This window comes from Micrasema longulum, unplaced genomic scaffold, assembly GCF_059751315.1.
Source record: "Micrasema longulum isolate JH-2025_06_02 unplaced genomic scaffold, ASM5975131v1 h1tg000309l, whole genome shotgun sequence".
Classification (NCBI taxonomy): Eukaryota; Metazoa; Arthropoda; class Insecta; order Trichoptera; family Brachycentridae; genus Micrasema; species Micrasema longulum.
The window spans coordinates 238152-264472 of NW_028277513.1; the positions used below are offsets into that span (position 1 = coordinate 238152).

The 26321-nt window shown below is 33.5% G+C and overlaps 1 protein-coding gene across 1 annotated transcript; it reads right to left on the bottom strand.

The window, feature by feature from the left end:
• Window positions 1–492: 492 nt before the first annotated feature.
• LOC148282620 (CLIP domain-containing serine protease HP8-like) lies at window positions 493–11291 on the bottom strand. The gene is made up of 7 exons (XM_088224794.1): window positions 11135–11291; window positions 8045–8208; window positions 6547–6724; window positions 4548–4653; window positions 3650–3837; window positions 2393–2497; window positions 493–1091 (listed from the first exon to the last, which is right to left on the bottom strand). Exons 1-7 carry the CDS (start codon window positions 11202–11204, stop codon window positions 787–789), a joined length of 1116 nt encoding a protein of 371 aa, XP_088080920.1. The 5' UTR covers window positions 11205–11291; the 3' UTR covers window positions 493–786.
• Window positions 11292–26321: the final 15030 nt, after the last annotated feature.

The window sequence follows — 26321 nt, forward strand, 5'->3', positions numbered from 1 at the left end:
TATAGAAGAGCACAAGACCGTTCCAGATGGAGGGAAACAGTCCACAGACGAGCCCTGCCTGGAGTCAGGCGTAATCACCATCCTCAGACATGAGACACGATTGAAGAGATGTATATGTGTGTGTGTGTGTGTGTGGATATGCATGTGTATGTATGTGTGTATGTTTTTATATGTAAATATATTAAATATCTCTCTATATACCCATAGATGTATGTTGGTAAATTTGCTTATTTTTACTTATAATGGTATCTTTTAGTTTTTCTTATGTTATCTTTAATTTTAACTAAATGTAGATACTTATGTTTCACTGCTGCCCTTGAATGTATTTCTAATCAATGTAAAAGCCCGTAGGGCGTATAAATTAATTTATAAATAAATAATGTTACAATTTCAAATGTTCTATCTCGATGTTAGGGTAGGCCCCATTAGTATGGGTCAAGGGAAGAATGGGAAAGAAAGGTAATCGGCCTGGAATAATATCGATAAATGCAGTTTTATACTAAACAAATGTTATTTATTCATATTTATCAGGAAGATAATTTAACCGCAGTAGATTGAGCTACAAAAACATATATTTTGGTGGTTCAAATAACGGATTTAATATGTTTAAAAGCATCATAAAAAGTGTAAGTACAAAAGATCTGAAAATAAGGCAACAAAAGAGAAGTATTTTGAGCAGATACAATTAATTACAACTTGAACTCCTGTTTTATTTCCCATCATAAATTTGTAATGAGGATTGCCAAACAGTTGATTATCGTTTGACATATTGTCTGGCAGGGATCGTTACTCCAAAATATTTCTCGAAATCCACGAGCTGTATTTTAAAACGTCGGTGTATATGCCGGGCCATTTCTTCATTCCGCACGGAGTCGGGCCGAAGCTGACGATGCCCGACACGTACCAGTTGTTGTTTTCCAGGACCATGAGCGGCCCACCGGAATCCCCTCTGCAGGAGTCCTTTCCCTCTCGTCCTCCAGCGCACAACTGGCTGGACGAAAGGGTCACTCCGCTTCTTCTGTAGGTGGTGGCGCATTCGGAGCTCGACACCACAGGCAGATCCACTCTGAGCTTTACGTCGGAATCAGAAGCTGAAAGTTGCAAAAGCGAGATTACTCAGTGCAGAAAGCTAAGAAATATGTGCTAAATAATTTATAAATTAAATACGTGGTTTTATTAGGGCCAGACCGCGAAACTTCAAAGTAATAATCCTCACAGTAAGCTTTAAAAAAATCCTAGGAATTTTTTTCCAAAAAGTCATTTTAATTTTTAATTATTTTTGTTATAATCTAAAAATGGAGTAAATCTTTAATTTCTCGGACTAGCATCCCCTCCCCAACAAAAAAAATTGTCATAAAAACGTATTTGACCAACGAAGCAATACGCACCAGACGCGGACCAGTGAAGCGGCTGGGTAGGAGAGGGGTAGGGATTTGTGGAGGAACTGCTTGTCCGAGAAATTACAGATTTACTACATTTTGAGATCATATTATTTTTTTTAAATCACTGTTTGGAACATTTTTGTTAAGATTTTTTTAAAAGATTACCATAAGGAATGTTCCTCTGAAATTTAGCGGTCTGGCCCTGAAAAAACATGTACATGTACCTACATTGTTATTACGAGTATTAGATCACACATAAGGACATAATAATATGAATAAGGTAATACATTTTTTATACATTAAACGCCCAGGGACCTTACGCTGGACTCATTCGTCTTTAATGACTTCCGTACTTTGACAAGTGACAGCATTCTTGAACCACCAATACGAATGCAGTCGATTGAAAACCAACCGACTTTATCTCGAGTTCACAATTTGTTATCAAAGAAATCAAGACTGGTATGTTTGTTGGCAGACCTTAGAATTCTGGGCATAGGGGAATGAAAACCATAGTTATTTCTATGGTTATCGGTATGAAAGAGTAAGTTTTGTCTGAGGTTTCTAGTTGGGATATTTAATTTCACTGAGCTCAGTAGTTCAGGCGCATCAAAGAGTGAGTTGAGAATTTTAAATAGGACTAGAAGGTCGGCTTTATTTCGACGGTCTTGAAAAGAAGATATATTTAAGATAGTTTTGAACTCATTATACGTATATTGGTCTCTGGATGAGCCCAACCTTCAGCCTATCTTTCTTAAAAATCGACGTTGAACTGATTCAATACTTTTGATGTGAACTTCATAATATGGATACCAGTTAACAGAGGAATACTCTAGGTGTGGGCGAACTAGGGAACAGAAGAGAGTTTTAAGGGTATTGCTATTTTTGAAGTCAGTTGTGCTTCTGTTAATAAATCCAAGGAGTTTTAAGGATTTATTGATAACGTGTTCAATATGAAATGTAAAAGAAAAGTTTAGTGTCAAGTATAATAAATAGTATGTTTTGAAACTTACCAACTTCAGTCTTTCCCCATCCAGCCGCCGTGAGCGAGCGCCCTACTAAAGATTTTTTGGCAAGTTCTTCATTAATAAACGGCAAGCAGATTGGGTGAATCCAATCTGAAATCATATAGAAAGAAACAAAAAAAATGAATTGTGATACTCGTTGTTGATTTATCGATGCTGTTGCATCCTGTAATTTACGAAACAATTTTAAATTACTGATTTGACTGTACTTTTTTTTTAATTGGCTTAGATATGTAAAATTATGTGCCATCAATTTTGCGAAAACATTACATTTTTAAAAATAAATTGAGCAAACAATACAAATGCTTGGTATTATTTAAGCCAAGCATGGGTAACCATTTCCAGGTCTGGAGCCAAATTATCATTCTATCTCCGAGTCAAGGGCCGGACCGAATTATTAAACATAATAAAGTAATATTAAATTAAATAAAGCTATGTTGACAGCTTCAAATATATCTTCACCGGTAGTTGTTCCTTTTAACAGCCGAAGAGCTAATATTCCTTCTGTGATAATGAAGTTCACGTCAACTTCTCTAATAAATATTGCTAATTATGCCGTATCAGAGGCATCTGAGCTGTCATCCAAAGCAATTGAAATTGCTTCGAATCCAGTAATCCTCCCCTTTAAACTGTTTTTGATATCATCAGCCATCATTTCTACACGTCGGACAATAGTATGTCTCGACAAACATATTCTTTCGAAGTCTATTTTCTTTTCAGGACAAATTATACTTGCAACGTCAACGGCGACACCCTTTGATAAATTCTTAAGGCCGAATCAGAAGGATGCCTGTATTGCAATGAACCACAGGATTATGCAGAACACACGGTGTTTAATTGCAAAAAATGAAAAAAAAAAAGAAAAAACTTAAAACGGCCCCGGGCATACCTGAAAGACTGACTCTAGATAATCTTGTGGAAACTATGATTACAAAAGCGCAAAATTGGGCTCTTATAAAACTTTTGATGTAAGATATAATGGAGAAAAAGGAAAAAAAAGAGCTATCACAAGCGGAAGTATAGACAAACTGCAGGCAGAGGTGAGGCCGCGAGGCGGGAATCGGTGAGCGGGGAAGAAAAGGGGATGTTTTAGCCGGTGTGAGTCCGGCACTACTCAGGCTATCCGAGAGTCCATAATAGCATTGTCATTGGCAGTCCCAACCAAAAAAATACGATAGGAGCTCCACAATCCTCAACCAGCAAAATCCTACAGATTTAAGAAGCTAAAATGGAAAGTATTTATACCTGTGTATGTTACCGGTTGCGCGAGTCTGATCAGGGCAATGTCGTGCAGTTGGTCCCTACTGCTGGGAACATATCCATCATGGACGATGGTATTTTCGATTGCAATATCTTGCGGAGGACCGGAGCATTCTCCCTCCAGACAGTCGGGGTCGGTTTTTGTATTCCATTCTCCCAAGCGTACAGATGTCCTAAAATACAACAGCACTGTGATAACAAGAGGACTAGACTAATGCTTACTCAGATCCAACGGACAAGAATTGATTTATTGACATTGACAGCAGAAGAGCGATTTGATGAATATGCATTTCAATATAGTTTCTCTGTCACTCTCTCGCGGAGGCCTCCCGAATACTCATCGAAAAAGACAACTGCACGTCGCGTAGCGTCGGACTGATTATGACTACTAAAAATCGACAAAATCGGGGTCTTCTAATGTTCCCTATATGTATTTGGGTTTTGTGTCGTTGTTTGATTTGTTTGTATTACTACGTTCTTCGTCCTTCCTGAAGCGGGATCTGGAGCGTGAGGCCGCGGTCTCAATTTGTAACACTGTATTCCTTCGCTGTCATACTGGGAAATGAGAAAAAAGTGATTGTACCGACCATGTGTATTTGATTGATCACAAATTGCCAATACTGCAGTGAGGGGTACAATGAAAGCTTTCAAAGATTCTTTGTTTTGCTGTTTCCTGAGGGAGAGAGACAGATGTTATTTTCATAATGCGTATGCCGTACGATGTCATACCATGGGCTTATTCACGGATACTACACAATGCGTATGTGTAAGTATAGCGCACGTGCCAGCTTTCAAAAATCTACCAGTACGCAAATGCACGGGATTATTTCATTGAAATCCAATAGAATTTTATAAATATTACCATAAATAATCAAAAACTTACAGTCTGATACTTGGAGTGATGCCTTGTCCCTTGATACAATGGGCTGCCGTCAGGACATAACGAGGAGACACTAAAACTCCCCCGCAGTGGAACCCTTTTCCAGTTGCTATAAAATTAAAATTTTCATTCTGTCATATCTCATTAGTCTGAAGTCACCTTAAAGACGCCTCTTGCATCTGGAATCCTCAACACAATATTTTTACATAAACTTTATATTTTATTTTATTCATTTCGAATACAAACAGATGTACATGTTAAATTAATATAAATAAAAACTATAAAAAATGTATACATAGTAGGGCCTGCCATCCAATTATATGTATTCACTAAATTATACTGCAATAAAGCGACGACGCGGCGGTTTAAAGTTTAAACTGTATGAATAATAAAAATACTATACATTAAAATTAAAGAAGTATAGACCAAACAAGGAGATAGTGGGAAGAAATAGAAGGAAATTGATGAGGAGTGGTGAAGGATGAATGAAAGATATTAGGAGTGGAAAATTGCATTTCATTTAATGATTAAGGGCAAGAAAAGAGACAAAACGTATATTCTTTGTTATTCTGAATCAAGCCTTTTGGTTCTCTTTTGTACCTATTATATGAAGTGTTAAATATATCAAGACTATTAAAATTCTGGTTAAATGCTTCACACATACGAGGGATGGTAGAATGTTTCCGATGATTAGTTTTAATATTACTAATATAAAAAATATCAGAGAGTCTAGTTGGCCTGGAGGGGACACGGTAAACAAGTAAATAAGTTAGTTCTGGAGAATCTAATTTTTTATTTACAATTTTGTAATGCAGGATCTGATCGAAAACATCTCTTCTGTGTGCTAATGAATCAAGTTTATGAAATTTTAAAAAAGCTATATAATTTGTAAAATGCCTCTGAAATTTGTATTCTGCTTATTTCGGGAATTTTTTCGAACACTTTCGATTCTATTAATATTTCATTTATAAACAGGGGACCAGATAGCAGTGCAATATTCAAGATGGGGGCGTACGTATGTTATGTATAGCGTTATAAATGTACCTTAGTTTTTAAAAGATGAACACAGCCGTATGATAAATCCACTCATTTTATATAATAGATGAAGTAATGAAAAAAATAAATTATTTACTGTTTATTACCGTTAAAAAAAATGATTTTGAAAAGAGGCCATCAGACCTTTTAAAGGATCCGGCTAAGTAGGGGGGATTTTATGTATATACATAAACGTATAGAATAAAGATACGTAAATGTTTCAAGGCACGAAAAAAATTATACTTAAATTTAAATATACAAAGATGGGAAAATAAAAATATCCAGAAATTATATGAGAAGGATGCTATTCTCTCTGAACTAGAGATACGGTTGAGTAAAGACATTGCTCTTCCTACTGCCATTACCATCGGCAGGTTGGTTCTTCAATCAGGAAGATAAAATAGCTTAAGCTGCCTATGTCTAAGGTAGTCATAAGGAACATAAAGAAAAATACTCTCCATTACACCTATGTTAATCGTAATACCACGGATTAATCTGAAACAATACATAAGCATGAATGCATTTCTTCTTTTCTCCAAACTATTGTAGCCAAGCATTCCCAGTATGAAGTCAGACGGGTACAACCACGGATACACTCAAGTAAAGATACCTCAGAAATTTCTTCTGAACCATCTCCAGCTATGCTGTTATACAGAGTACTTCAATTCATAATGCAGAGATTCACACTCAAGTCTGCTTCGCACCAGTGAGTTATAAAGAAGCATAATAACAGCTTAGCTGTTCGGAGAACAAATCCCAACATTTTGCGCGCTCTGTCACAGACAGTGCCTATGTGAGTATGAAATTTCAGTCTAGCATCAAACATTACTCCCGGGACTTTGACAGTGGCAGTTCGCTTAAGAGAGCACACTCCCATACTTTCAATGTATGTTGTATTGTTTTCGTTTAAAATTTGCTTTAAGATAAAGAAAAAAATAAACGAAAGGGTGTTTTCAAAAATTCTTACGTTTAGTGTACTCCAGAAGCGCCATCCAGGGGAACTCATTCAGGTCTGTAGCCTCTCCACCTGTGATCTTCTCTTCCAGGTACTCTCCGCAAACATTCTGCATTGGTATATTTGGGTTTGGAGGAGGTGGCGCACCATCATTCTCAAACCGAGTCGCTATATTAGAAGCGCAGCATACCTGATAACAACAGCAAATTCATATTTATTTATTTATTTGACGGACTTATGCAGTCTATTCTAACAATGGTAAATACAATTTCTTATAATAAATACAGCCACTAATAAAATAAAGTACAACCCAATAAAATTAAAGATAGGACAAAAAAAATAAATTACTACCTCAAGACAAGATCCGGTCTATCTTACTGAATTTTTAAATCTATAAAGACTTACACCAAAAAAGTCCAGATCTTGTCTCGAGTTTACAACACGACACAATCGGGACATTGGTGCATGCAAGCCATAGTTTGTGCTGTGTTGATCGAGGAACAGCACATTATTATTTCGCAACCGGCGGATCGGAACATTGAATGCCACTTGTTCCAGTAACGATGGTACATCAATCAAGCCATTCAGCAAATTAAATGTCAATGTTATTTCTACGATGAGATTTTTAACATTGACTCCATTTCTCCGTAAGTGTAGTCTCCCCTCTCGAGGCCAATCATCCATGCTACTTTTCTTAGTAAACGATGTTGCACCGATTCGATATGATTTATCCGGCCTACATAGAAGGGAGACCAGATCACAGATGAATATTCTAAAAGAGGACGAACAAGTGAGGCCTTTGTTTAGTTTTGTCTGGTAGTTTATTGTATAATTTCAGTCGCTGATTGTCTTTGTCTCGTTCTAGAATGTTGTATGTGATATTGTTCTGAGATTCTTGTATTATGTCCATGTTTATTACAATTTTTTTCAAGTTTAAGTTTTAGTAAGTTTAGTTAGTTAGTCTACAATGATACCTACAATTAATAATTTTAAAGATTGCAGTTGAGAAAGTTCATTCACATTTAATTGCTTAGTTATTTTTAAATAGTTCTTTAGTTGGTGTAATATATGGGAGGTCATGTACTAACTTCAATATTTATTTTGCTGTCGTTGTAGTCTGTTTATGTCATTTGGTTTCCTGTTTCCCATAGTTGTTGCATTAAACATATTTAAGATTTGACATAGGCTTCATACGTAATATTTTTTTCCGTTTTCGGAACAAAATTTATGAATTTTTATATAATTTATGAAGACTCGATAATGTTGCTATTTTGCTAATTTAATTATTGATTTTAATTTTTTTCAACTAATTTTACCATTTATTTTTTATTGTTAATTATTATGGCTCACACGGGCACAGCCTAAAAAGCCTTAATAAGTTCATTAATATTTAAACGAGTGTAATTTTGAATGAATAAATAAATGCGTTGGAATCTGCTATTACTCAGAGTAGTCAATCTGAGAATGATCAAGATTTCAATGTCCCAATATGACGCGACTCCAAAATAACCTTTGGCTTCTGTCCCTCGCGTCCGCACTGAGACATCCTTAGGAAGTCCGCATCTCTCCTGGGAAGGGGCTTCTGCTGGATCAAGGTCACCAGGGCTGGACATGACGTCAGCGAGATGCAAGTCCCTTGTAGCCCTGCAGGATTCTGGCAAGACTGACCGCTTTCTAAGACAAAAAAAAACAATTATCTTTTTTTAAAAAGTAATCACCATTCATTCCACATTTTTTTAGTAAGACAGTTCTGTGTGTAAATTAAAACCATTTTCTTCGGCGAATGTTTTCTGTTGAAACTGTTAAAAATAAGGAAGGTTAAGCATTTTTAGACCTTATGATCTGTCATCGGCTTGATTAATTGATCGATCTACACCATTCTGCCTATAGGTAGGTACAGTTCATCAAAATATTTGATACATTTATGTGTGCGTAACAACAAGTTTTCATATAAATCTTTCTAATGTTTGTACTAACAAACGAAATTTGTCTGTAAAGTTTATTTTAAAAAGTCGGGAAGTGGTCATATTTAAATATTTACAAAGATTTATTGAAATGTTTTGGCCATCAATAATGCTTTTATTATCGATAGCATAAATTGCGTATTAAGTTTGTTATTTCAGTATTTACTTTATGGAATAATATTTTTAACATAAGGTGTTAAAATAAAAAATATAAAAATGAGCACAAAAAGTAAATAAAAGAACAAAGTATTATTAATATTCAAAGCATTAACTTTGTGGTCAAACATTATACCAAATGTTATTAAATATCTGTAAATAACCACTTACCGATTTTTCTATGTTCACCGGTTTCGAGACGTACTTGTTAAAAGTAACTAATACGGAAATATTTCACATTAGGAAAGCTTTAAAAAATAATGTTCCTTAGATCAATAATCAAATAACCTTTTAATATGGTCTTTTATACGATGTTCCACTGTAATGGTCACCCTTAACCTATTAGGCTCACCCCCTTCCTCCATCTCCTCTACTTTTTTTAACTATTCCACAAACAACATAGAATATTTTCATAATTTAATCAGTGCATGTTTGTCCTAATCAGTGCATGTGCTTATTAAAATGCGTGTCGTGTTGCTTTTATATTTTTGTGCAACAACTATGGTGAAGGTGTATCGTGGGTTTTGCATGTTAGTTTGCATGTTTTAGGTTTCATGCATTATTTTATTTGATTACAAGCCTTCAGAATGAAATAACAGGAAGACAAAAGTAAGCATTTTCGACATCTATTTCTGTTCGCGTTCATTCTAGGAAATAAAGGAAAAAAAACTTTAGGAGAAAACATTATGACTAATTTGTTGCAATATACTGAAGGAGAATACGTTTTACATACTTATTACAAAAAAATAATAACGTATCCCTAACTATTTGTCGGCCTCATGGTGTAATGGTCAGCGCGTTTGCCTACCAAGCGAGAGGTCTCGGGTTCGATTCTCGACATGGTTGATATGAAATATTTATTCAAAAGGGTGTTTTCATACTTGAATATTTCATAGTCCTTGGACTGGTACCTGAATCGTAAGACTGATCATCTTACCTTCATGTTACAAAAATGATCAAAAAACGCTGCGATTGGTGTACCAATACAGTAACCTATGCACCAGTAGGTGCGGAAAGGGAATGACGATAAACTCTTTGAGGCCAAGAGCCCTGTCTTGAGTTAGGATTAAGGATAGATACAACATGTTGTAAATATATAAAATTTTAGATCTTAATTTGTTGCAACAGAGAAGGAAAACATTTTGAGCAGGAATATAGAAGTATTGGCATTTACAGGGTTTACGACCTTGAATTTTTAAATAAAAGGGGTCTAAAAAGTTGCCTTTTAGATTACTAGGAGTGCAAAAAATACAAAAAAATATATTTGATACTACTTTTGGCCCTCTACCAGAGCTTGAAATTTTCGAAAAAGGAAATTTGTTTTGCTAACCGGCTGTCATTTTGCATTTGAGTAAGAAAATCAATCCAATCAAATATTATAATGTGCATTTAACTAACCATATTAAATAAGCATCTAAGGGTGTGAGTTGCACTCTGTTTTGTAATAAATGGGTAGCATTGTTTTAATGAGCCATTGTTTTCGTTAATATTAACCAGGCGCTCAACGGAATCAGTTCCGCGGAGTGTAAACTTTTTGCGTTTCGGTAGTTTTAAAAAGTGTTTGAATTTGTAATGTGATTAAATTATATAATACTAACAAAAAAAAATTTATCAATATATATAATTAACAAAATGTTCAGACAGTTATAAAATTCAAACCTCGGTTGATGGCCAAAAGTAGAATGGAATATTTTTTTGTTCAATGTTATCCAAAATGCAACCTTTTAGACCCCTTTCACATTGATGTATAAAAAAATATAAAACTTTATACATCATCGGCCCACTTTAATGTACATATTGTAGATTTTACAACAATTTCATAACAATAACAACAACATTTCATGTAGAGTTCAGATAACCTTGGTACAATGATAAACCTGTCGCCCTGTTGCTATCTGCAAGTGTTACCAAAACATGTTCTTTGTGTGAAATCAATCAATGATTGCAAATAATGACACCTTTTTAAAATTTCGCAAGGTAAATAATAATCACCATCATCAACAAAAACGTTACAATTTTGGGGCCATTTTCAACAAGTTACACTCAAATAACTCACAAATGGGGATCAAGTTGTGGTAGAGCGGGGTTTGAACCTCGGATGTTTGATCCGTGAGTTCGCAACACTAGCCACGGAACAACGACCCGGTTCAAATTGTGGTAGTCACGTTGATATTTTTATAACCATCAGGAACACAAAAATACCCTGTAAAATGGCTGAGTTTACAATAAAGCCTCTTATCAGTCTGGAAAAATGGGTCAGTGCGAACGCATTCCTAATTCCTATTAAGTTGGTTTCGAGCATGCTCTAAAGGGGTGCAGTGGCATGGAGACACATATGCACCTACCAAAAAAATTGTGTTATATACGGTTTAATAGTTGAAAATATTTTTTTTCAAATGCCTTTTCGTTAGCCACAGTTAAAATGGTTTGTATAATATTTTAAGCACATTATTTTAGCAATTTAAGAAGATTTCACTTACGTGCAAATGATGCACTAATTGAGAACGCACAAATCAGAGCCAAAACAAAAAATAATGCATTTTTAGGCATTTCACCGGCACAACACGAAACAATATGACAACGATTGGTCAGGGCCTGAGACTGGACTGTCCACAGACCGAATCTTCACTCACAACTGGTAAACTGGTGGCTGGCAGCCAGCCGCCATTAGCCACGATCATATCAAGTTCTACAAGAGTATCGTCTCGTCTCCGAATCAAATTACAATTAAAATTATAATAGTCTCTCTCAGACTCGCTGGGAACCGGGCTACGAAGAACGAGATGGAAGATGTAGTTGACAGCTAAACTTGAATAATTACTTTAGCGAACTTCGTAATGTACATATTACATTTATATGTATATGTTATATACATGTGCATATTCAACACACACATTCAAATAATATTAATTTTATTTTGATTTCAAAATCCTCATACGTCTTTGATTAAAATCGGCACCGGATTTACCGCCGGGAAAATTAGCTTTAATGAAATCAACACGTGGAAGAATTTCAGAAATACTGATTTTCAAACATTAAAAAAAAAATAATGCCACATATTGTGTAAAGGGTTACCTAAAAGGCATTATTAATGAAATATGATAAATAAAAATGATTATTTTTTTTAATTCCTTTTATTTCTTGATCTATACTATGCATCATATTATATCAACTTTCAGTCTCATTTTTGGCCATTTATGAAGGATACATAATATGTCCAGTAAATAAAATTCTTTCAGGAAAAAAAAAATATTTTTTCATTTGTAATGATTGTTTTATTTTTAATTTTAACACTTTGTAATATATAATTTATATACATACCAGGGCGGGCATATTGCCTCGAGGCAATTTCTTCTTACCTACCAAAACTGTTCAATTTTAGAAAATTACAAGTAAATGTAAAAATTAAGAACCAAACTTAACTAAACATTTATACTATACTATGAAGAGAGGAGAGGGGATGGGAAGGAAATAAGAAGGAGAATGGAATAACTTAAACATTTAGGTAGTGACATTTCAATATTGATTTGAATGTAAATAAATAAGGAGGTGTGTCTAACATTAGTGGGGAAGATTATTTCACAGCTACTACTAACAACACTATGAATTCAGTGGATATTAGTTATTCAATTGAAATGTCAACTGGCAAAATTGTTTTAGAAATTAATAGTGCTAAAAACGGCCGCGTCGAGCGCCATATGTCCTGCAATATGACGCATGAAAGTAATCATGGTCTTATGTCATAAGTACCATCTCAAAGAAAAAAATCTTTTAAGAAAAAATACTGAAATACTGTTTTCCAAATCAAGAATCTTCAAATTATTTGTGTAATCTGCAAGTTTAATCTAGGAGAAAAAACCCGCACTGGGGTTAAGACATTCAAAATATAGTATACTTATTTGCATGAAAAAATAAGCCGGAATAATCGGCTAGTTTCTTGGCTCACCGCAGACGCAAGGCTTGCTTTATTAATATTATTATTTATATTAGGATAAAAATACAAACGGTAGAAATGATTTAAAATAAATAGTCATTATTTATTTGTTTATCTGTTTATAAAGTTACTGTTAAACATTATTAAGGTTCGTCAAATAAAATAGTAAGCTGCGCATAATCGCTTCTATACACGGTTCGCCCCTGCTGCATAGGTATACCAATCGCAGCGTATCTAGATCATTAAAAAATAAATAAATAAATATTAGCGTTTTTATAATTACTCACCCAAATATTTCAATTTTTCTGGCCATTTTCAACGTGTTGTAAATAACTCACAATTAGAAAATGAATATCAAGTTAGAATAGAGTAGGATTCGAACCTCAGACCTCTGATCTGTAGGTCCGCAACAATAGCCACGGGACCACAACCTCATTCGTTACATAAAGATAAGATAAACAGTCTTACGCTTCAGGTACAAATCCAGGGACCATGAAATATTCTGGTGTGAAAACACCCTGTTAAATAAATATTTTAAATCAACCATGACGGGAATCGAACCCGAGACCTCTTGCTGACTATGACACCACGAAGCGCCGACGTTTAAAAAAAATGGGTTTAAAAAAATATAAAATTGACTATCAAGCTGAGCCAATTTTTTTTTAAAAATGTGTATCGTGTTGTCACACGATACACATACACGCCGACAAGCGCTACGATTATATTAAGTTTTGTAATTAAGAAATTGATCCGGCTGTGATGTCACAAGTTCTCATCAGAGCTCTGTTGATTGGTGAATTAGCTTCCCGTAAACCGGAAACCTGTCGCAACACTATTATTGGTTGATTCGTTCGAAACTTGTGACGTAGTCCAAAGTGTTTTTTTCGTACATTTTCGAGAAACTTCACCGTACAATAGAATGCTCTAAATTTATCGAGTGTAAGAATATATTTGAAAAAAAACCTATATCTGGTAGCGCTGAACTTCTTCATTTGTGAAAATAAGTCCAATTTGTGCAGTATAATCAGTTGATTGAACGTCAAGTACGTATTTTATGAACGCCGTACAAAGAGAGTTATTTATAATTTTGATAAAATTATAAATAAAGTTATCAATGTTCTTGGTTTAGTTTTACTTTTTCATTATTTTGACCAACGGTTATTTATGTAAACGCCAAAATGAACGTCCAATTTCTATAAGAGTCAGGTTGTATTTATTTATTTATCACTGTATATAAGTGCGAGCATATTGCCTTAAAGCTATTTTTTCCTATCTACTTAAACCGTTCAGTTTAAAAAAATAAGATGTACATGGACATATTCTAGGTATTGGAAGTACATGGAAACGAAAATTAACTTAAAGGCTACACTTTAATATGAAGAGCGGAGAGGGGATGGGTGGAAAGAAAAGGGAGAGGGGAAAAACTCAAATGTTTACATAGATAAATTTCAATCTTGATTTTAATGCTGAAACGATGCTCCTTAAAATTTTTAACAAAGTGTTTTTTTTTACACATGTATAACTCAATTTTTACTGAAATTAAGCAGCAGTCGCCATTTGCACCATATATATTTTTTATTTATTTATTCATACAAATACATATATACTACAAAAAAATACAATAATAACGTATCCCAAACTCTAAGAGGCCAAGGATCCTGTGCCGAGTTGGGATACAACATAATGGAAAGTGGAAGCACGTACATAATTAAATAATAGCAAAAATAAAAATTTTATTTTATATATTATGTGTTAGAAATACCACATTGTAAATCGAGGCTCGCACAGAGACACGCATATTTTATAGGCCCAAAAATTTTTAATTCTTTTTTACTGATAATATTTTATTGATTACAAACTTTCAAAATTTTCCTTATTTTAAAAAACATGCACTATCCTGGATTCAAACTAAAGATACGAACTCTTTTTGTCTATGATTTATTTTGTTGCCCTTTAATAATAAGGAATATATTTATATATTTTTTTTTATTTCCTTTTTTAATTACTAAAAAAAAACATATTATCTTTTACAGAATACCTTATTTTTTCTTTCTTATGTTACACAAAAATATTATAACTGTCCATTATTTATTATAGGAGCAAAAATTAATTAACATTTTCTTGTATACCCACGAACAGGCCATGCCTTTGTGGGATTTTTTGTTTACTATTTTTACTATTAATATGTATTTCATTGTTATGTAATTATGCTTTATTTTTTAATACTATGTTTTATCATTTATGTTTATACTGTACAAAAACAAAAAAAATGAATTTAAAAAAAAATACAAATATATAAAAAACATTAACATACATATATTTCAAAGGCCACCTGGACAACACGTTTAATAGTATATTAATATATGCAATATCTCTCAGCAGTCTCCTGCAATGGTCTCTTCCCTTGGACAAAATCCAGACTTGTACACTCCTCCTGAAAATGGCTTTCGTTTTGGAGAACTTAATATTTTCATCGAGGACATTGAACGATGTGACTCTCTACGACCCTACTAACGGTTCGAACTTCTAATGTACTCGTATGTATTTTTCTGTCATTGGCTAAAAATAATACTATAGAGCGGTAATTTATATGCGGAATAATTCATATAGTTATACATAATATCTCGGGGTTCTACTTGACAATAAGTTAACGTTTGAGGCACATGTCAACTCAATTGTGAAAAAATCATACCAAATGTTAGGTTTCCTCTTCCGTGGAGAGAATTCAATCATGCGCGCACTCTTAGAACTCTTTACTTTACATTTGTTCGAAGTCAATTAGAATTCGCATCTCCCGCTTGGAGCCCTCAATAAAAAAATACCGAATTGAATCCATACAATCAAATTTTTTATCGTATTGCAATTTTAGACGGTTGACTCAGAATACAGGTCCAGATGAATCTATAAACTTACCTAAACTCCAAACTCTCCAAACTTGAAGGAACATGGCTGATGCCATTTTTATGTATAAAACTTTGAATAACATGATAGATTGCCCTAAGATTCTGTCACTTATTAATTTTAGAGTCCCAGTAACGCAGACCAGAAACCAATCTCTTTTTAAAATGTCTAAATGTTCAACTAAATCTTTTCAAAATTCATTTGTAAATAGAACCTGCCATATGTGTAATCAGAAATAATATTGTATAGATATTAATAACATATCTTTAACTTCCTTTAAAAGTGAAATTTCCAAAAATAATTCAAGTTATGGTGTTGCGCCTTGAATCCGCAGGTTATGTGCAGTTCTGTATGTAGGCACATAATAAATTAACACTGTATGGTCAACTATAGTTGTATTATTTATTGTAATGTGCAACTGTGTGACCAATATTCATTTACATTTCTAGTAATATTATAAGTTTTGTATGATTAGTTATTTTATGTTATGTATAATTTTTATGTGACAACATTTACAATAACAATATTATGTGGAAGCCTCTAATTGGACTTTATGATATGTATTTATGGTATAACTGATTCTTATAAATGTCTGTTGGCTTTCCAATGAAATAAAATAAAACAAAATAAAATAAAATAATGAATTCTGCAGTATTTCAGTTCAAATTATTCCTCAATCTACCAAGAAATAATACTTATTTTGAAACATGCTCAGTTTGGATTCAAAATTACTTTCGAGTATAATAGTACAAGTACTGACATTATTTATACGAATTGAATATTCGACATATCATTTAAAAATGGATTTTAACGGTCGTTTTGAATGGGCCATTTTTAAATTACCTTTCTGCCAAAGCTAAGGCTTATTCCACATTATGTATTTATTCGCCGTTTTTAGTAGGAAACGATAAATATATGAGACGTTATTACAATAATATATTATAATAATAACAAGCAAATAGCCGAAGATACCGGTTGTCCGGCTCGAGAACAGGTTTGAAGAAGATATTTCTCCCATTTTATCCTTGTCCACATGAAAAAACATAAAAGATAAACAAAACTTATTTATGGAAAATAATAAAACAATATGAAGGTAATAAAATGCTGCACTGGGCGAACAAAAACAAAAAGGTTATCATAAACTGTCAAAAAAATCTCACTTATCTAAGGATATTATGAAATATGATCAACGTAAATACTAACATTCTTATCCACTGTGGGTCCATAGATATTTTTTATGCAATGAAGGGGTATTCGTAAACAGTCAGATTCTACAGAATGAAGATACTTCTCAAAACATATATTCGAATGCAGAAAGGAATTGACTTTCTTACAGCAAAGCAAAAAATAAAATGTAAATTCATGTCAAACAAATTTAGGGGTTAAATATCATAAAATTTCGCCAACAATGCTGGTTGCGATATAAGTTGATGGGATTTAATGGTTTGTGGCTGAATGGACCGTCGGTCGATGAAGATGCTACTATCGTAGATCGCACCCTGTGATTTTCCAACTTCCTGTCCCCAAATATTTTTTTATTCTCCTCGTCGCTATGGCCATGGGTAGCAACGGTGGTATCAGAACAATTATTCATATTCATAGCAACCAACAATAACAATCTCGTTTTTTCCCTTTTCATAATTTGCCTGCCCGCATCCGCATGCCACTTCATAATTCTTCTGCTGGCCTTTTAAATCGTCTGCCCGCATCCGCACACCTTTTCATCTTCTGACCGCCGCCGCATTCATAGAGATATATTCATCCCCGCACTGTAAAAAAAATTTTTTTTTAAGGAATAACCTGCTAAGCCTCTATTAGGTTTGTCAGCAGGTGGGATAGAGGGAATATGGAAGAAGGTAATGAAAAATACACCACAACACCCAGACCAATTGAGAAAAAAATCTTTCTTGGATTTATTAATGATTAATTTAGTGAAAGTTCGCTGACAATAACGAAGCACTACCCGGAAGAAAGGACTTGGAGATTTTAGCATCCGGATTCCTATCCCTGATCCCCTTTCTCGACTTCCCAAAGGTAGGGTTTTTGTTTGCGGTAGTTCGTTTGACCGCAGATTGTTTTTATCCGCATTTTCCATCTCCGCGCACCCCATTTTTCTTACCCCGCATAATCAACGACTCAATTAAACATTCCCTCTCAAATTATAAATCGCCACCTCAAATACCATACATACATATGAAACTTAAGATAAAATATCCAATGTTTTTTTATTGTGTATTTTTGTATTATTTAATTTAGTACTCAATCTTATTTGGCCCATTATTTATTTTCATTTCATTTCATTTCATTTTTTTTTTGCACCACAACAGGCCAGGAGGCCCAATGACAGTGGTGAATTACATTACAGAACAACCAGGCTTGAGAATAATCAAATTTTAATTTTTGTGTTCTCACCGGGAATCGAACCCGGAACCTCCCGTGTGTGAGTCAAGCGTCTTGACCACTACACCACGGAGGCCGCCTATTTCTTACTACAGCTACTACTATTTATTACTCCTATTTCTTACTACAGTATAAAGTAAGTTTCTAGAAACCATATCTCAATTATCATTTTAATCATGTTTTCATATATATATTATTTTTCTATTGATTTCAATTATACTATTTTTTAGTTTTTTTATCAATACTACTATATTATACTATTATTTTGTTGGTTTCAATTATACTGTTATTTTGTATATTTGATCATGTATGAATCTAAATTTATATAATTTATATTTTCATATTTAAATCTGATTATCTTTTTTAATTTGTGTTCTTTGGAATTTTATTATTTTTTACCTATACCTTGTTTTTCTGGATTGTTATTATATTGCATCACATGTCATCATATTTGAAGGTAATTAATTTTACTATTTATTTTTTCTTGTTAATTATTATGGCTTGACACGGGCGCCGCCTAATAAGTTCGCTTTTATTTAAACGAGTGTAATTTTGAATGAATAAATAAATAAAATAAATTTGCAGTAAAAACATCTTCAAAATTAGGCGAGGGCTAAAATTTGTACAATGAGTTACCTAAAGAAATAAGTGAAATGGAAAGACTTCAAATATTTTTATTTTTTTAAATTTTACTGGGGACAAAGCAGCAGTAAATGATCACCCCCCAGTAAATGACCATTGGTTAATAAAACACAATATAATAAAAATTGCTACATGTGTCCAGTCAAAAAACTTTTAACACTAGAAACTATGACAAAAGCAGTAGGCGGACACATCTTTTGGTAAGAAACAAACTATCAGTTTTAAACAGTGAGTTGTCAAAAGGTAATAGTGCGTCTTCCCGTTATTGTTAGGGTATTTTATTATGTTATGATGTAACTATGTCTGAATATTATTTTTACTGGGGTAGTAGTGTTTATTCACTGGGGATTCTGCAATTTATTAGAGTAATATTAATTATACTTGTAATACTCGTATTTCAATAAAAAAGTACTTAGAAAATTCATGTGTTTTTTACTGTTTTCTTTTATTTTGTACGCTAAAATAATGAAATTTATACTATATGATTTCACTACAAGCTGAACCTTAAGCGGTCATTCATTGGTGCTCTGACCCTATATACATTTTTGTCTCCTTTGCCCTATGAGCTCTCCGCTGTCTCATGCATCGCCTTTGCTCTGCCTGCCAACTGTCTTCGACCTGATGGATATCTCTTATAAGGACTGTTGAGGTTGACATGTAGCCGATTATTAAAGTGCTCGTATTTTCTGGCATTTCTTTGTGGTGGAAATATTTTTTTAGATGAGATTCTACCGAATTTCACTACTGCTATCGATAGAATCTCATCTACATTGATATCGGTAAAAGTTACATAGTGGGTGATGTCATGACTTACTTAGTCGTGCTTACTGCTTACTCAAACTTCTTCTTACGTCCAGCGTTGAACGAAGCCCTCCCGTTTGGACCTCCACATTAGGGAATTATCACAAACTACTAATACCGATAAAAATATATTTAGAATAATTAATCGTGTTTTCAAAATGAATATGGATATTTTGAAGAAATGTTTTCTTACATAACTTAAAAAAATAAAATGTGAAAAAAATATGTCACTAAAAAAACGCGATATTGACGTTTAGCATTGATAATTGTGACGTCAAGATTCGCGACGATGTACTATAACATTTTTAATGGTTAGGAACAAAGTTCAAAATGAACATGAATAGAATAATAATTAAAATTCAATATTATGGGCGTGGCCAATGCAATGGCCGATTTCGCGGAATTCAAAATTACAAATTTAAAAATATTTTTTATGCTACTAACAAGTACTTTAAAAATGCATTTTTGTTTTTAATGTTTCCCTATTCCCCATCAACCGTCTCCCTTTGCCACCTTGGACCTGCAACCTTTCTGATGTCGTTGGACCATCCGATCTGGGATCTCCGTATTCTTCTTTTTCTTGAACTTCAATCCATCGTCGGTTAATCGTTCTTTTTTCTTTTTTCTCTGCTGCATTGACATGTTTTTATACTTTTAAACTACTTTTAATTACCTATATTACATATGTATATAAAATCAATATATTGCTGCTCTTACTAAAATGCGTCATTAATTTTGAAGATGTTTTTTAAATTGATTAAAATTTATTGTCTTATATTTCACTTAAAGACTCTTCTCATCTTTTTTTTGAATCCCTTAAAATATGTATGTTAATTTTTACATCTGAGCATATTTTTCATTCTTTATTTTAATTCTTAACTTTTAATTACTTTTACAAATTTTCTTCATTTTTAATATTATTTACATTTGTAAATACTCACTACAAACTACAAACTTTAAAATAACTTTTTTTTACTTAAATTTTAATTTTTAAATAACTTCCATTTATGTTTTTTTTCCTTCTCTTTTTTATACTTTCATTAATAACCTTACATATAATTGCTTTATAATATGGAAACTTCACTGGCCCATTCGAGTTAAGTCTAACTGTGTAAAATATTAAACTTTTTAACTGTACTGTGGGTTTCTTAAATAAACATAAAATAAAAAAAATCTCATGTCATGATTTATGACTAGCCAATGGTAGGTTATATTAGCTTTCTAAATGTCTAGATATTCATTTTTCTTTTTGAAAACAGTTTCTCAGTTAAAGCAGTAGGTATAATTTTAAAAAGTTGCTTATTTGTCACATTTTCCGTCTTAAATCTGAATTGTTATTAAAAAATATATTTTCAATTAAAATAAATAATATGGAACTACCCTTGCTCAGTGGGTGGAAGACGTATGTACGTATGTATGTTTGCTTGGGTCAAATATCCGAATTGGGATGGTCTTAAAGATGCGTCATAGCAGGGGTGTTATTCCGAATCGTCCCTATCCCCTAGAGAGTGGTTAATTTAGAGGCTATACTGACATAATGCATTAAGTCAACAGCCTTTATATATTTCAAACATCTTTAAATCTTTTTATTAATAATTATTAGATTAATATTATTAATTCATTTTAATTTAACTCATAAAGGAATATTTGCATTTTGATGACTAAGTACTCTAGACCACCCAGCATAAATATCTTGTCTTTGAACCGGTTTTGTAATTAAACAAGGTTTTGCGGATTCATAATGTTTTTATTGACAATGTAGTGAACTTCTAAGATCATTAATAATATGATTAAATCAAACCTTTTGCTATCTGAGGAGCTGTTAATTCGTAAACTACTGGCGTATTTTATTGTATTTGATGAACAAACTTATTATGACTCGTTATGTTGTACGACAAATTCAAAATATTCTTACAATGAGGAACTTTAGCCCTACGGAAAATTGGCTACCAAAAATATTTTCTTGCGTGCGGTAAAAATGAGAGAGTTAAATTGTACCGCAAAATTTCTTGAAAATGTACGAAAAATTAAAAAAAAAAATTAAATCGCACTACTTTAAATGACGTCACTGGTTAATATGAACCATCCAATGATATGAGAGCTTTGAAGAATATCCGGTTTGGTCACCGTAAACGAATCAATCGGAAGAACTGTCAAAGAACAATCTCTGACGTCACACGTGGAGTTATTTCAGAAATACAAAACTTTAAAAAATCATAGCGCTGATAATACGATATGTAAAAATAAATTTAAAAAATTTTTGGCTTAATTTAATATTCAATGAAAAAAAGGCACTGAACTTCTCCATTGTATGAATCAATAATATACAAAAAACTAGGTAGATAGATACGTACGTTTAAAAAAAACTGTTTTAGCCTAGATGCCTAGATTTCTATTCTACCTTCCCTAAAGCGTTCTTCATCTCTGTTGTAATATGTTAATATTAACAGCTTCCCAGGGAGTTGAATCCCGTTCTTGTCTACAAAAATTTTGACAAACTTAAAATATTGTTGGTAAATCCACCTGGTAGATGAAAAAGTATAGAAATTGAAAAAAAAACCATCATTTCAGGCGTTTCCTAATATGTGGGTGAAATAATTCAATTACACGAATCTCACCCGCATAAATAAAGGTTTCAGCACTTTAACTTCACAAACATCAACAGATGAAAGAATTGAACGGATATAGATGTCCAAATTGAGAACATCTAATCCCTTCGAATAAATGGTACTGTCGATGTGTTTCTACAGCAAGGGCAAGCATTCAAGAAGCAAGCGGTACTGTCACTCCTGACTCGCTAGACACACTTGACATGTCCGCCTAGATTATGCGTATTTATACATTTTGTAAATTTAAATAGATTTTAAGACTGCTTAGATTAAGTTTTATGTATACTTATTAATGCCAACCTGTTAGAGCTTACATTAGCCTGTTGATTGACTTAAAAAAAATATTATTAACTGCCGCAGCAGCATATTATTTTTGTCAAACCAAAAAAAAAAAACTTATTATTTTACAAAACAAAGCTTTAAGAGTTAACATATAACAACAGATATGAAGAACATCTTAGAGAAGGTAATATAGAAGTCTAGGCGTCTACAGGGTTTATGATCCGTCATTGGCTGGTTAAAGTGGCCACTTTACACACTGTGTAACATTCACCAAAATTTGGACAAACTCAAAATATTGTTGATAAATCCACCTGGTACATGAAGAAGTATAGAAATTGAAAAATTAAAATTTTCAGGCATTGCCTAGTATGTAGGTGAAGTAATTCAATTAGATAAATCTCACCCGCATAAATAAAGTTTCAGCTCTTTAACTTCACAAACATCAACAGGTGAAAGAATTGAAGGAATAAAGATATTTAAATATGGGCAGAATGGTGAATGTTACACAGTGTGTTACACAGCCAATGACACGTCATAAGCCCTGTAGATGCCTAGACTTATACATTACCTTCTCTAAAATGTTCTTCATCTCTATTGTAATATGTCAAAACTATTACAACAATTTGAATAAACAAGAAGAAACAAGTTTTTTTTTTTTATCTTTCGTTGAAATATTTGATTTGTCACTGTCTTTGTTTTCCGAGTGAGTTTAGTATTATTTTCCCGATCAAAGTTAGATAATAGCCTATGGCACTTGTTAACTATCCGGCTATCCCTATGCAAAAAATACGTCGATCGGTCGCTCCATTGCGTCGAAATAAAACAAAAGCAAACGGACAAACACACGTTCGCATTATTTGTAATGTTAAAGTGTGGATAATAGATTCACATAAATAACAGAAAAACCAGTTGCAATTCTACAGACTATAATTATTCCTATCTGTTTGTCTAGTGTAAATCTATCATGCGCTTAAAATATTGTTTTTATTTTGTTTGGATCCTGCGTCCGAAGGAGATAAACTCGTTTCAAGATCAATACGTACTCGTATTTACATTAAATGGGGAAATATCGAGCCATAATAGGCAGAACAACGCAAGCGACAAATAGTGAATTGTGTAGGAGAATGTTTTATTTTATTTTTGTTCCATATAGGGTCAAAGCACCAGTAAATGACCACCCCCCAGTAAATGACCATTGGTTAATAAAAAATAATGTAATAAGAATTGCTACATGTGTCCAGTCAAAAAACTTTTAACACTCGAAACTATAACAAAAGCAGTAGGCGGACACATCTTTTGGTAAGAAACAAATCTATCAATTTTGAACTGCGAGTTGTCAAAAGGTAATAGTGCGTCTTCTCGTTATTGCTCTGAGATTGATAGTGTTTATAAGGAAAGGTGTGGTAAAAATTTTTTTGACGCTATTTCTTATGCAATTCTTTGAATATGTCCATATTCTAATGTGTTAGGGTGTTTTATATATATATATATATATATTTTTTTTATTAATATCCCTACAGAGATGAGGTAGAATTTTTTTCAAATTCAGAATTATGGATATTCGAGCGTTTACAGGGCTTATGACCTGTCATTGGCTGGGTTAAGTGGCCACTTTACGTACTACAACATTCCCCATTCCGCTTATTAGCGAATATCGACACAGGTAACATTTTTGATTTTTGTATATATGTTATTAAATGAGAAACCATTCACAAGCGAGTTGGAGCGCCATCTGTGTATTGATATTGAAGTTAAGTTAAGTGTAAACGCTCGAATATCCATAATCCTGAATTTGAAAAAAAATCTACCTCATCTCTGTAGGGATATTAATAAAAATATATACCTACTCCCCCTTGGGAGAAATCCAGATTTGTGTATGTACAAAATACACGTACCAAAAACAATGTTGTGTTTTATAATGTTATGATGTAACTAAGTCTGAGTATTATTTTTTCTAGGGTAGTAGTGGTCATTCACTGGGGATTCTGTAATTTTTTAGAGTAATATTAATTATAATTGTAATACTCGTATTTCAATAAAAAAGTAAAAGTACTTAGAAAAATGAATGTGTTTTTTATTGTTTTCTTTTATTTTGTACGCTTAAATAATGAAATTTATACCTTTAATGTGGATTTCACTACAAGCTGAACCTTAAACGGTTATTCATCGGTGTTTTGACCCTATATATTTTTTAATTATTCTGTAAATGGGATTTATAATGGTTGGTTACTGCCAATACTGAAATGACAGCCAACAACAACAACAACAAACCATCATGCCGTCTTGCAGAGAGGATAGAACGCCATATCACTATATCTTTGCATCAGACCTCGCTTCCTCTACATTCATACATCTTCTCATGCACGCACGCCGATTATTCCTACTCTTGACATGTCCATCTTCAAGTATTTGATGGACTTGATCGTGCCATGTCTTTCTCAGTCTTCTTCGTCTTCTGCATCCATCAAAATTGGCATCGTAGATTCTTTGAGCCGTTCTTGCGATATCCATTTGGTCTACATGCCCAAACCAACGCAGCACCCCTTTCTTGATTCTGTCGGTAATGCATGTCTCAGCCCTACACAGTTCACGGATCTCGACATTTGTGCACCTATCATACATTGTTTTACCGCCCATTCGCCTGAGGGGTTGCATTTCGACAGCATTTAACCTACTTTCAATGACAGACAGATAGTTTAAATACCTTCCGCTTTTAAGATAGTGGCGGTAACGCTGTTTTGCCTATAACTCTGACGGTGGTGCGAGCTAGCGTAGCCGCCTACATTGTCGTCGGTTACGTTGTTTTGCTTAAGCTAGGGTTTCCTAGGGCAGCGGTGCCCGTATCTTAAAGGCCGTGGTGAACGGTGATGCGGTGGGAAGCCGTCGTAACGTCGTCTAGAGAGTGGTTTCCTAGGGAAACGGTGTTAAATGGTGTTGATAACACCGTTTTCCTAGGAAACCACACTCTAGTCATCGTTACGACGGCTGCCTACCGCATCACCGTTCACTAAGGCCGTTAAAATACGGGCACCGCTGTCCTAGGAAACCCTAGCTTTAACTTCAAAATAATATTTCAACGTATATATTTTTTTAAAGAATGGAATGACGCGGAGTAATACATAGAAAACTTTTGATTAAAAAATTTTGGTTTATTTGTAAGTATTGTATTTTATTTTGTTATAATGGCTGTTGTTTTCTTTTATAAATAAAATAAATATAAATAAATATCCTTAAATGTTGCAGATGAATTTTATAGAGCCATTATGTTTTTAACACTTGTGCAAGGGGCAATAAGGGATACTTTTCCTTAAAAAAAGGCAATTCCCCGAAAATGTCGTTTATGTTGTTCTGCCGATTATGGCTCAATATCACGTTTGTTTTTTTTACATTTTTAGAGTAACAAAGGTTTAATAAATAATGTTCAGTTAAAAAAAAAATTGCTACTTATTAGTGACAATTTTTCATTTTTTTATTTGTAATTTCGAATTCTCGTCGGCCTCGTGGTGTAATGGTGTTTGCCTACCATGCAAAAGGTCTCGGGTTCGATTCCAGACATGAAATATTTATTTATAAATAGTGTTTTAACACTATAATATTTCATAGTCCCTGGACTGGTACCTAAAGCGTAAAACTGATCATCCTACCTTCATGTAACGAAAATGATCAACCTGTTGACAGTAGTCAGCAGGCCTTCCGTTCCACTAGAAGAGTGTTCGGCATTTTGTTCCCTACTTTGGTTTATTTGACCAATTGCCCGCACTATATTGACCATGTATGATACTACCTCTCGTGTGAGTTCTTTATTACCTATCACCGATGGGATGTCGCAAAGATCTTTACCGAGGCTTCTGCATCGCGCCTCCAGCTGTTGTCTTTGAAAGCTGAAAAAGGGGCAATGCATCAACAGGTGAGGGGAATCTTAAAGAGTTTCAACGTCGCATGGGCAGCTGTCGATCTCGGAGAGCTTGAAGCTATGCAGTTTTTCCAATAAACAAACAGTGTCAGTATAAGATAATGACAGATCATTTCCTCGATTGCAATTTCAAATCCAAAATAAACCACCAGATCATGACCCGACAAGTATCGGCACAGCAGTTG